At 51.5% G+C, this 12,051-nt stretch overlaps 6 protein-coding genes across 6 annotated transcripts; 3 read left to right on the forward strand and 3 right to left on the reverse strand.

Annotated features, from left to right (window-relative positions):
• Positions 1–23: 23 nt before the first annotated feature.
• T310_1926 (Dihydroxy-acid dehydratase) lies at positions 24–2,125 on the forward strand (the record flags this gene model as incomplete). Its single annotated transcript, XM_013475203.1, has 3 exons — positions 24–629; positions 688–842; positions 910–2,125. 3 exons carry the CDS (start codon positions 24–26, stop codon positions 2,123–2,125), a joined length of 1,977 nt encoding a protein of 658 aa, XP_013330657.1.
• Positions 2,126–3,932: 1,807 nt separating this feature from the next.
• T310_1927 (uncharacterized protein) lies at positions 3,933–4,669 on the forward strand (the record flags this gene model as incomplete). Its single annotated transcript, XM_013475204.1, has 2 exons — positions 3,933–4,372; positions 4,642–4,669. 2 exons carry the CDS (start codon positions 3,933–3,935, stop codon positions 4,667–4,669), a joined length of 468 nt encoding a protein of 155 aa, XP_013330658.1.
• A 101-nt stretch (positions 4,670–4,770) lies between these two features.
• On the reverse strand, positions 4,771–5,455 carry T310_1928 (Thioesterase family protein; the record flags this gene model as incomplete). The annotated part of the gene is made up of 2 exons (XM_013475205.1): positions 4,771–5,245; positions 5,370–5,455. The coding sequence occupies 2 exons, from the start codon at positions 5,453–5,455 to the stop codon at positions 4,771–4,773; spliced, it is 561 nt and encodes a 186-aa protein (XP_013330659.1).
• Positions 5,456–6,228: 773 nt separating this feature from the next.
• On the forward strand, positions 6,229–7,945 carry T310_1929 (uncharacterized protein; the record flags this gene model as incomplete). The annotated part of the gene is made up of 3 exons (XM_013475206.1): positions 6,229–6,444; positions 6,516–6,894; positions 7,101–7,945. 3 exons carry the CDS (start codon positions 6,229–6,231, stop codon positions 7,943–7,945), a joined length of 1,440 nt encoding a protein of 479 aa, XP_013330660.1.
• Positions 7,946–8,503: 558 nt separating this feature from the next.
• On the reverse strand, positions 8,504–9,285 carry T310_1930 (60S ribosomal protein L32; the record flags this gene model as incomplete). The annotated part of the gene is made up of 4 exons (XM_013475207.1): positions 8,504–8,612; positions 8,708–8,829; positions 8,946–9,070; positions 9,246–9,285. 4 exons carry the CDS (start codon positions 9,283–9,285, stop codon positions 8,504–8,506), a joined length of 396 nt encoding a protein of 131 aa, XP_013330661.1.
• A 958-nt stretch (positions 9,286–10,243) lies between these two features.
• Positions 10,244–11,884, reverse strand: T310_1931 (NAD-binding Rossmann fold oxidoreductase family protein; the record flags this gene model as incomplete). The annotated part of the gene is made up of 6 exons (XM_013475208.1): positions 10,244–10,749; positions 10,801–11,084; positions 11,149–11,375; positions 11,413–11,438; positions 11,500–11,549; positions 11,784–11,884. The coding sequence occupies 6 exons, from the start codon at positions 11,882–11,884 to the stop codon at positions 10,244–10,246; spliced, it is 1,194 nt and encodes a 397-aa protein (XP_013330662.1).
• Between the last annotated feature and the right edge of the window lie 167 nt (positions 11,885–12,051).

Consider the following 12,051-nt stretch of genomic DNA (forward strand, 5'->3'; position numbering starts at 1 on the left):
AAAAGAAGCGGATTCGATTCAACATGCCGTGCGAGTCGCGAACGTCATGCGAGGGCTGCACCTGCAATGGTCGCGAGAATTCCCAGCCCATCAACATCGAGGATTGTCAGCAGGAATTGCTGGCCCTGCGAAAGCGAGCCCAGGAGCTAGAAAGCACCTTGGCGGCTCTCAAGAATGACGGCGACGGGGCATCGAAGACGTCTTCGTCACTGGCAACAAGTCGCAAACTGCGCTCGGCGAGATGGTTCAGCAGCGAAACCAACCCGGCCATGAGCACCATATACATCGAACGATACCTCAATTACGGAATCACCCGAGAGGAGCTGACGTCAGGCAAGCCCATCATTGGGATTGCTCAGTCCGGTTCCGATTTGGCTCCTTGCAACAGGTATCATCTGGAGCTCGCAAAACGGGTCCGCGAGGGAATTCGATCTGCCGGAGGCATTGCGTTTGAGTTTCCCATGCATCCGATCCAGGAAAGCTCAAGGCGACCTACTGCGTGTCTAGACAGGAATCTGGCGTATCTGGGTCTCGTTGAGATCCTATACTCCTATCCATTGGACGGGGTGGTGCTTCTGACGGGATGTGATAAGACGACGCCTGCATGTCTGATGGCTGCGGCCACAGTTGTGAGTTTTTGAGTCTTCAGCCCTGCCACACGTAGCATCCTGTTAACAGCGCTACCAGAACATCCCAGCCATATGTCTCAATGTCGGTCCGATGATCAACGGTTACGTCAAAAACGAACGGGTTGGCTCTGGAATGGTCGTCTGGAGGGGTCGGGAACTCTTTGCTGCAGGGGAGATTAATCGCGAAGAATTCATCGACCTTGTGTCCAAAGGGTATGTGGATGACATCGTGAGGCGGTTTCTAATCTCTCTCAGAGAAATTCCTGACTTTGGAGCACAGAGCACCGTCCGTAGGCCACTGCAACACCATGGGAACTGCATCAACCATGAACGCACTCGCAGAGGCCCTTGGCATGGCCCTTCCTGGATCCGCTGCTATACCTGCTCCATACCGCGAAAGAGCACAATGCGCCTACGAGACTGGTCAGCAGATTGTCGAAATGGTGCTGGCTGACCGGAAACCCAGCGACATCATGACCCGTGAGGCCTTTGAGAACGCCATCGTCGTAAACACGGCTATCGGAGGCAGTACAAATGCGCCGATTCACATCAATGCGATTGCGAAGCACATGGGCATAAACATAACCGTTGAGGATTGGGACAAGATTGGATTTCATATTCCTCTGCTCCTCAACATGCAGCCGGCGGGAGAACTGCTGGGAGAAGAATATTTCCGGGCAGGAGGCCTTCCCGCCATCATGGCTGAGTTGCTCGATGCAGGGAAACTGAATGCCGACGTCCTCACGTGCAACGGCCGGACCATTGCAGAGAATGTTCGCGGTAAGTATTCATGGGATCGTCGGACGATTCGTGAGTTCCGAAATCCCATCCTCGAGAATGCTGGCTTCCGCCATCTTCAAGGGAATCTGTTCAATTCGGCCATTATGAAGACTTGCGTCATCTCGGCCGAATTTCGGAAGAAATTCCTTGAGAACCCCGAGGATCCTGACGCGTTTGAGGGCGCCGTAGTCGTCTTTGATGGACCGGAAGATTATAACCAGCGAATCGAGAGCGATTCAACTTCGGTCGATGACAAAACCATTCTGATTATGCGTGGCGCCGGTCCACTGGGCTATCCTGGTGCAGCGGAGGTGGTGAATATGCACCCTCCCGGGCGTCTATTGAGGGAAGGCGTTCATTCCCTCCCTTGTATCGGGGACGGAAGGCAGTCTGGAACTTCCGGCTCTCCGTCTATCTTGAATGCCAGTCCCGAAGCGGCAGCCGGGGGTAATCTTGCTCTCCTGAAGGACGGTGACAGGATTCGGGTGGACCTGAAAAAACGCCGTGTGGATATCTTGATCTCCGAGGAGGAGCTGCGGAAACGGAGAGCGGAGCTGGAGTCTCAAGGAGGCTATGAGGGGCCCGAGAGTCAGACTCCATGGCAGGAACTGTTTAGAAGAGAGACTGACCAGCTGAGTGAGGGAATGGTGCTGAGAGAAGCTGTCAAGTACCAGCGCATAGCACAGCGCTGGCCCGAGCCTCGACATAATCATTAGGATTATTACCTAGTACGATCAAAAAAAGGTACTTCAAGCCTTTGAGTAACCAGACAGCGCCACATTGTTTGTAACAATTCTATCCTGCCTGTCTAGAGTCTAGACTCGAGAGGCATCTCGTACGGTACCACGTCCAAGGCGCGACAGATGGGTACTCCTCGTGGATAGCTGGAATGGATTCTCAGAGGAATAGAGCAGTCTGAGCCGAGTCTGATTTGTTCTTGCAGAGGCTTGGCATTGTTATTATTAGTCTCAGATCCACCTAGAAACAGGACGGGACTCGCGAGAAAGCCTTGCATGCGAGCTTAGAAGAATAGAATCTGCTAACTTGGCGATCCAACACAGCTTCGAAGGCAAAGATATCAGCAATTGGCGGTACAAAGGAATGGACTGGGGCTCTACTCCATACTCCGTACTCTGTAATCAAAGCACGGACCTCCATACTCTATGCCTATCAGATTGGGGTCCATTCTTCGATTTCTTATCACCATTAGAAGACTGGATGGGATCTCTCACCGATGGGATCGTTACGCAATCACTGCATATGCACGATTATGGTGAACGAGGCACAGATTCCATCATTCCCCGAACGAGATGCGGATGATCAGGAATGTGTCCAAATCAACGTGAGGTCCATCACATGCATCAATGCTCGTCTTCCCTGTCGACTCGAGGTCGACGAAAATGCGCCGGGTGGGAGACGTGCCAAGGAGGATGGTCGTTGACAGCGATTGTTGCCCAACGCAACCGCCGACCGAAGCTGGGATCCTTCCCTAAGTGGAACTCCGGCTGAGGGCGAGGCGGTGAACTGGCCAAGCTGACACAGCATTGCGCACGCGTCGACGGGCTGCTTGCACAGCGCTATGCCTGCAGCTGCCATGCGCATCAGCGAACTGCATTTGCAGTACTGAGCCAGGGTCTTGGGCCGCAGAGCAGTGTTTCACACTTTCACTTTGACACTTTATCGACGACTTCCCCTAGGTCGCTACGGAGCAGGCACGATCTACATCCGTAACGGCTGCGATGCTCGGTCGCAGCTTCCTTCTCCGGTGGGTCGCCTAAGCTCGCGGCCCGCCCGGGACACCAGCCAACTCTAACGGGCTGCAGGAGCGACGGTGCTACGCTCTAGCCCTCGATATAAAAATTTTTTGTGCCTGCACGCCTGCGCGTTGAAACAAACGCCACGGTCAGGGCCGCGCCATCCCCTTCTTTCGCGCCATCTCCATTTTGCCAATATCTCGCGACACCACGATCATGCTCGCCGTCCAGTCAGAAGCCAGATTCTCGCCATGTACTCGCTATAGTGGCTGATATCGCCCTCCGAGGCCGCGTCGAAGCCATCTGTGGGCTGTGGCACCTGGTCCTACCACCACTTTTTGGCTGATCCCTCTATCGATTGTGTGCTCCCCCTCCTATCTGCGCTTCCCCATACAAATTATCCTTTCCCCCGGACCGTAGGCGTTTGTAACCGAAGCAGCTTCTTCCTGCGTCCGTGACTCGGTGCGAAGCCTCCATTCTTCATATACCGGGGTCAGCCGTCCTTTCTTTCGACCTTATCTTGAGTCTGCCACACCGGATTCTTTGCAACTTCCCCTTACTTCTCTTGCAAATTCTTGTGGCTTGCAGACTTGTTCCCTTGGTCACCATGGAGGTCAACTTATAACATTTACTGGTGGCTTCCCCCGCCATTCTTCATCGTTGTCGCATTCTGATTTCCATCGCCTGTTACGGTCGATACTGTACGGCATCGAGACTCGTTGGACTTTGCGACTTTCATCTTTCCTGCCTAGAATTTGGGCTATACATCATGGCTCCCAACCTCTTCATCTTTTTCCGCAATCTCTTTTGCCCTATTTATTTGTTCCAAAAGGGGGAGCGTCTGGAGGGCTCGATCACCAAGGATGAGCACTGGGACTCGCCCGTGCCGGGCACCTATCGATACATACCCAGCCGCGGGTGGCATCTCATCCGACGAGATGATGCCGAAGAGGACGAGAAGGAACCCCAGCCAGTTGTCTATTGTCGCATCGTCCACCGCTACCTCCTCGCCTCCGATATGGAACGGCGATGCCGCTGGTACACTGTCGTCCAGGAGGAGGGCGGCGAGCCCGAGCGGTGTCTCTTCTTCCGTTTGGACGATGGTTATACGTGGGTGATCGGATGGGACAAGCGGGGGAAATTCATCCCGGGACCGTACCGCAGGTGGTGTTACGACAAGGAAGCCATGACCATGCGACGAATGGACTCGTACGTGGACTGTTCGGCGTCGACCTCTCGGAGCAGCAGCATTGTTCCTTGACGACTTGACTCTGATTGTTTCCACATTTTGGCGCGACAATCTTATTTCGAATTTTTTTTTGTCTCGGACTGGAAGCGACATCTATCTGTCTGTGTTTTATGTTTTCATAAAGGGCATCATTTCTTTCGGGGTTTCGTTTAAGCGATGGCGTTCTCAGAGAGGGAAAAAGGGACAAGGCGATCTAAAGCATTATTTTCATTGAATGTACTCCATATAGAATGAGCAGGCGTCAGGCGTTCTTGTGATATTATATAGAGATTAGATCCACGGCTCGCGCCAATGTGACCTTCACATTTCTCGTCAATCAAAGACAATCTCGTAGATTCAATTGAAAATTAATTCCCAATCACAACTTTGCCGATTTATCATTTGACGACGACAACGACGACGGCTGATTCAGCAACCTTTCCAACCCCTTCCGAATCTTCTCGTCCATCCCTTTGTTTTTGGCTGGTCGCATACTATCCCTCTCGACAAACACATGCGTGAACCCGCCCACGGCCTTGACGGCCTCCTCGCCGCGGCGGAACACGCCCACTTCGTAGGTGACGCTGGACGAGCCCAGCCTGGTGACGCGCAACCCGAGATCGAGCACGTCAGGGAAGGACACTGAGGCGAAGTAGTCGCAGTAGGAGGAGACGACGAGGCCGATTTGGTTGTGGGGTGGTGTGTCTGATTGGGATTTATTTTTATCTTTATTACTGTTACTGCTGTTGTATGGATCCAGTCCACAGTGCGTAATGAGATAGGTGTTGATGATGGAGTCGAAGAGAAAGGCGTAGATGCTGTTGTTGAGATGGGCGTACATGTCATTATCGGACCTGGAAGGTGGTTGTTTAGTAGCTAGTTGAACTATTGAAAAATGAAAAGCTTTTGCAAAAGAGTGATTGCGTATAGCTTATGATTGCGTACAGCAGGTGAATGGATAGGTATGGTCGATCTCACCATCGTGTTCGATACTCCAAGTGGAATGGATAGTCTTGACGCGTTCGGCGCCTCTTGGCTTCTAAAGTATCTGCGAGAGGTGCCATTGAATGGAATTGTGTTGGCGACGATGGAATTTAATGACTGGCTTCAGAGCAAGGAGAGAAATGGCACTATGTACAGTACAGTACAGGTAAGACGTTCAGAGGTATAATTGAACTATAGGGAACATGAAGTGTATTTTCCACGTGATATGAGTACAGTCGTTTGAATTAGAAGTCACGAGAAGTGTAGCAGCTGCAGGAGAAGCTTGATAGATTCCAATGCAAGGTTAATTTACTGTCATGCAACGAGGACAGCGGGCATTGAAGATCGGTTTCCTTTCTGGGCGACGAACCGAGGTTCATTGCGGGGAACGCTGGATTATCTAAGCATTCTTCCCGCGAGGTCATCACGAGACTGTATGCTGTGCATGCATTGTACTTTTCTATGAGAAAATCTCTCTAGAAAGACAAAGAATTAATCAACGGAATATTGCGTTATATTGAATACTATTGCTGCGGCAATGAATCCAACTTCCTTCAGTACCTATACAGCCGTAGGACTGCCGACTATACCAGTTCCAGACTTGAGTCCCCACCACGCGAGCAGCCATGCGGGAGAAAAAGTTTCCGCCGGAAGACAAACATCATACTCCAGACGTACGTCAGCGTATACCAAACTCTCTCCTCTTGACTTGATTATGTGTTTTCTTCCTGTTTCATAAGCGTTCGGTCCGTCGGTCACTCCCTTGGCGCCCTCCGCGAGGATCACCGCTTATTTGGCGCGGCGAGGCCGCCTTTTTTCTCCCAGCTTGGCCCTCGTCCCCGTCGACACCACCATGCAAGTCCCCCCTCCTGATCCCGTCGAGCCGCCGCCAGATGTCGCAGTCACACCCTGCGATCCCTGGCCTGGCCCGTATTACTTCGAGGGCGGGTTGCGAAGGGTGAAGCCCTACCACTACACGTACAATACCTACTGCAAGGAGCGGTGGCGGGGTAGAGAGCTGCTGGAGATCTTCACCACCGAGTTCAGGGATCGACCGCCAGAGTATTATGTGCGTTTGTCCCAGAATCTCCGTTATATCTACTATCAATGTACACTCAACTGACTGTTTCTTGCGCGCAGAAACATGCCATCGAGTCTGGTCAAGTCACTGTCGGCGGCAAAGTCGCATCCCCCACGACCCGAATCAAGAACGGCGAGGTCATTTCTCACACGCTTCACCGGCATGAACCCCCGGTCACCGGCCAGCCCATTGGTATCATCCACGAAGACGATGATCTACTCGTGATTGACAAGCCCGCGGGCGTGCCCGTCCACGCCGCCGGTCGTTACCACTTCAACTCGGTCGTGGAGATTCTACGATCAGAGCGTGGCAACGGCTTCAAGCCCCATCCTTGCAACCGTCTGGATAGGCTGACCTCCGGCGTCATGTTCTTTGGGAAACACCCCAGGCAGCCGACAATTTCTCCAAGAAGCTGCAAGAACGGAGCGTTCAGAAGGAGTACGTTGCCCGCGTGAAAGGCCGGTTCCCGGACGGGGTGATTCTCTGCGACCAGCCCATCATGCAAGTGAGCCCGAAGTTGGGGTTGAACAGGGTGCGAGCCACTGGGAAAGAGGCGAAGACCAAGTTCCGTCGGCTGGCATACTATCCACCTCGGGAGTCGACAGATCAGCCTCAGAGCAATGGGAATGTAAACTCTACGGCAGAAAACAGAGCGGCCACACCCCCGCCTGTTGCGAACGAAGAGGAAGGCTACAGCATCGTCCACTGTCTGCCCTTGACGGGCCGCACGCATCAGATCCGTGTCCATCTTCAATTCCTGGGTCACCCCATCTCCAACGATCCCATCTACTCGAATCGGCGCGTCTTCGGACCGGACCTGGGCAAATATGACACCACTGCGGATCGAGACAGTGAGATTATCTCGCGTCTATCTAACATGGGCAAGACCGAGCTTCCTGACACTCCCGCGTATCGTACACACCTGACCACACCTCCGGTCGTGGAGCCGGGGACAGACCCGAGTGTTGTCGAGGAGATAATGTCTCGCGAGCACGAGGCGGCCGTGTACGATTACCACAAGCGCAAGGGCGAGAGGCTCTCTGGGGAGCGCTGTGAAGTGTGCGACGCACCCTTGTACACGGATCCCGGCCCCCACGAACTGGGCATCTTCCTGCACGCCATTGCATACTCCGACAGGAACGGCGACTGGAAGTACCGCAGCAAGATGCCCTCGTGGGCGCTGCCGCCAGAGGGCATGGAGGGTCCGACCGAGGTGCCCGACTGGGTCGAGCCCGAAAATGAGGACGAAGTCATCGTCAACAACGGCTACTCGCCGGGCCAGACGAGCATCGATCCCAGAAACGTCGCCGGTGAGGACGACGTCCTGGCCCTCGTTCGAGGAGTCGGTCTGGTCAACCTTTCCCAGAGTATGAGAAACGGGGAAGAGGCGAGGCCGCAGCAGGCTCAGCAAGAGGAGGAAAAGGAAAAGCCACAAGAACAGGAACAGCAGCAGCAGGAAGCTACATCTGCAGCTACAGCAACAGCTTAGCTTAGAAGAGCAATCTACAGTACAGTATATAGTTTGGTAATTTGAAAAAAAAATAATTTTTTTGAAAATTTATCTTGTTTTTCTTTTTTTCTTTCTATCTCTGCGTTAGATTTCACTTGAACCATGATCACCTCATGACAATGACATGAGGCCACGCAGATAGTGAATCATTATCGAAAAAAAGTACTGTACATCGAATCGACAAGGAACCACTAGCTATTAGTACCTAGGTAGTTCGTCCCAAGTAGACCCGATGACGCAAAGAAAACTGTTCCATTTCGTTTCGGGAGAACATTTTCTTTGTCTTCTTGTCTTTTTTCTTCTTCTTCTTCCCGCGCTAGATGAGGACCGGAAAGAAAGAAAGAAAAGGTTGAGCAAGCACATTGCATTCTTTTTTGCTTTTTGCGAATTTCGTTAACCGCCACAGATGCCCATGTAAAACCAACCCCGTTCCCCTTTCCGAGGAAAGAAACCTGCAACACATAAAACAAGAACATGGAACCAACAAAGGGAAAGAGGGAAAATAAATTTATCTTGTTCATGCATGGCATCGCGAATCTATGACTCGGTGGTGACACGGGCCTTGGCGTTGGTGACCTTGACACCCAGGGCCTTGGCCTTGGCCAGGATCTCAACGCGCTTGCGGGAGGAGACGGCGCTGGCGATCCTAGAGAGAGCATACCCGTCAGCCATGTTCAATTCCTTGCAACGGTTTTTTTGACCCTCTCCATTCCGTCTGTACTAGGCATATTGGGGACATACTCAGCGGCGTAGGTGCGGTTGTGCATGAGCAGGAGCTCAACGTCCTTGGGGTTGTGGACGAGGAAAGCCTTGTGGCCCGAGGGCATCATGTGCTTGGTCTTCTTGTTGCTGCCATAACCAATCTAGATAATCCAGAACCAATTCATCAGCATCAATCCGTATAATCAACTCAATCGATCTCGACAGAGGACGTAAAAAGCGTTCCACTGGGCAAGGAAGGGTACCGGGGAAAACGTACGGATGGCATAGGGATCGAGCCCTTGAAGCGTCTACGGACGCGGTTGTCGATACCCTTGGGCTTGCGCCATGCCTCCGGCACACACTTGAAGCGGTCGGACTGGTGACGAAAGAAGCGCTTGGTGCCTATTATCCATCAAAAGATCCCATGTCAGCCATGATTCCCTCTCTGGGCCCTTCGTGTCGTCTGAATTCCCCTTCCATCATCTCAAAAAATCTCGATTGCGCCACTCCCACCCAGCAAACTCCCAAACAATCGACTTCGAGAAGGAGGAACAGAACAGGGCCGGGGAGAACATACGCTTCTTCACGATCGGGATGTGCTTCTTGGCGGAGACCATCTGGAGAGTTTCGTTAATAAAGAATTGTTCACTCGGTGGATTTCACTTTCGAGACAGTTTGTCAGAATCTCACCTTGTCGGTGTTGTCTGGGGGTCTCGCTGGCTGGGCGTTGGAGGGTTGTCGTGACGGTTATTCGAAACTCGATCTCAAAATTCGCGCTGAGGTTTGGGCCGCCCCGGCGGAGTCGTCGTCTGAGTGCAGCATCCGCGCTAGTGGCTCGCTAAGCGAGACGAGGGCTGTAGAGGGTTTGCGCTGTGAAAAGCCCTAACTTGCTGTTTTGGGATGCCAAGGCGGTTAGCAACCACCTGCATTAGGTAATCAGTACTAAATCAATTCGACACCTTAGGCTCTCAATGCGACGATTACAAGGACTACGGAGTATGGAGTGCAAAGAATTGATAATGTCAATGTATGGTAAAAAGAATAAGTGTTAAATCTACAGTAAGAGTCCAGTTATGTAGATGAGAAGCCCCCGAAGGTCTGGCGTAGGTCAAACAGGTCCATGTCTCTCGATTCCAAAAAAGGAAATATCAATAACCTCCCGTCATCTTCTAAGACATATATAAAAAAGCTCACACCAGGGGTCCTCCCTCCCGGGACCCGCTGGTGCTACGAAAACCCCCGCCTATGCTTTTGGCGGGCAGGGATTTTACTAGACCAAGTTTTTTTTTTAAGGATGGGTTCTTGGAACCAGAGGGATTCGAACGGGGGCCGTTGATCTGGATGTTAGTAGTGTAAGAGACTTAGGCAACTTAACCACTGCACCATCGCAGCCCCCATTTCTTAACAGGGAGAGAAGAAAAGGAATTATATATGGCCGTGGTGGGTGTGGTTGGAGGGGGAAGGGAGAGGGGGGGTTGAGCTTCTAGCGTACCGGTAGGTACCGCTGATTGCTGACTATGCACTGTCGTGTTACACTCGAGGTTAGTTGATTATATTACCCACTTGAATACACAGCTATCCTTGCAAAGACAATGCCATCTTCTCGCCATCCCTTTCCCCGCTTCTCAACATCTTCTCGAGTATTTCCAGGTCTGCCAGTGCCTCCTCAGGCCATTGTCTCCGATCCAAGGGTCCCCCTTTCGCAATGGACGCGGCAAAATCCGCAACTTCAGGTACCACGCCCTTGCCATCAAATGCTATATGCTGGTCCTCTCCGTTAACGAAGACTCCGTCACGAGACACGCTTACCACTCCTCCTTCACAGGACAGCTCAAACCCAAAGTCCTTGAAATCAGATCCATAGGATGCGGAAAACGTTCCGGTTGCGCCAGACTTGGTCTTCATGATCGCGTCGACTGTGTCAACCGGAGGGAGATGCTCTTGCAGGAGGTTTGTATGCGCCGACAGCGTCGTGATGGGATTCTCGGGACCGAGGAGCAAACGTATACCAGCAACAATATGGATACCGCCATCTAGGAGAAATCCACCCTGATATTCAGGGACTTTGCGCCATTCAGTCACTGATTCGAGTTAGTCGCATATTGTTGACAGCATCCGATTGAAGAGCTTACGGTAATATTTGAAATCCGTCTTGGTCATCGTATGAACGTTCACACGGAAGTTCTTCACCCGGCCCAGCTTCTGCACCTGCTCGGCGGCGTATAAGAACTGTGTGAAGTAGCGGAAATTCTCCGCCACCCCCCAGAAGATTCTCTTGGAATCGACATTGGAGTGATACCATTGCACGAGTTCTTGAGCTGTTGCGAGATCCTTTGCTATGGGTTTCTCTGAAAGCACATGTTTTCCCGCAGACAGCGCCTTTCGGATAAAATCTGGTTGGACTAGGATAGGAAGTCTACACAGCTTGAACAGTTAGCGCGATCAATCTCAACATAGGCGATAGGAAAGGAACACAGTACGCGATTATGACAGCCTTGATATCTTGGCGGGCGAGCAGATCTGCATAACCCTTCCCTGCACCAGAATCCTCAGAATACAGATCGACATCTGAGAGCCCGGAAGCCAGGCCCTGCGCAGATTTCAGGGACCGTGAATAGATCGCCTTCAGGGTAAGGTCTTTTGCGGCGAGAACGGCAGGCTGCCAATAGAGGTCAATGAATGCTAGAGCATCTCTCGAAAAAAAGAACTATATTGGGAGTCGACGAAAAGAGGGGTGAAAATACCAGATGTTCCTCGCGCGCAAAGATGCCTAGGTGCAACAAGTATTAGTCGCTGAGTGTGGAAGATCTATACAACCTGTGACACTATACCGCTCCCGATGATAGCAATTCCTATCGACATGACGACAATTAATGTCTGACTATACAATTGATGTGATATACATGTGTAGTCGAAATATAGACAAAGAATTCTGCCAAGGTTGACTATACAGCTGGCAGAACCAATGCTGGCAACGCTGATTATTAAATAAAAAATGAAGCATGCGGGGCACCGATAAGATAGTTACCAAAACGAGTGCAGAGCTTGCCAAGAACTGTCATCATTGCCTAAACAGTTTTTTTGCTTCTTGCATGGCGCTGTATGCAATACTTACAGGCTGAAAGGATTATCAGCAGGATCAATACAGGCTAAATTGGCATGAGTCGAATGCAGATGAAATAATAACCTGTCTACTGGTGCAGTGTTACCAGCCATTACAATTGCAGCGGCTGCGGTGTCTCGTCCATGCACGTTTCTTGCAGTCGCAGGCTCCTGTGATTTGTCTTCTGTGGAATTGCAAAAGGAATTTGCTTTTCTGTTAGTTTAAAGAAATCCTAACCTAAATAAAATAAAAGTAAGCAATCAGTTCCTGAACCTAATTA

This window comes from Rasamsonia emersonii, assembly GCF_000968595.1.
Source record: "Rasamsonia emersonii CBS 393.64 chromosome Unknown ctg1118621760006, whole genome shotgun sequence".
NCBI lineage: Eukaryota > Fungi > Ascomycota > Eurotiomycetes > Eurotiales > Trichocomaceae > Rasamsonia > Rasamsonia emersonii.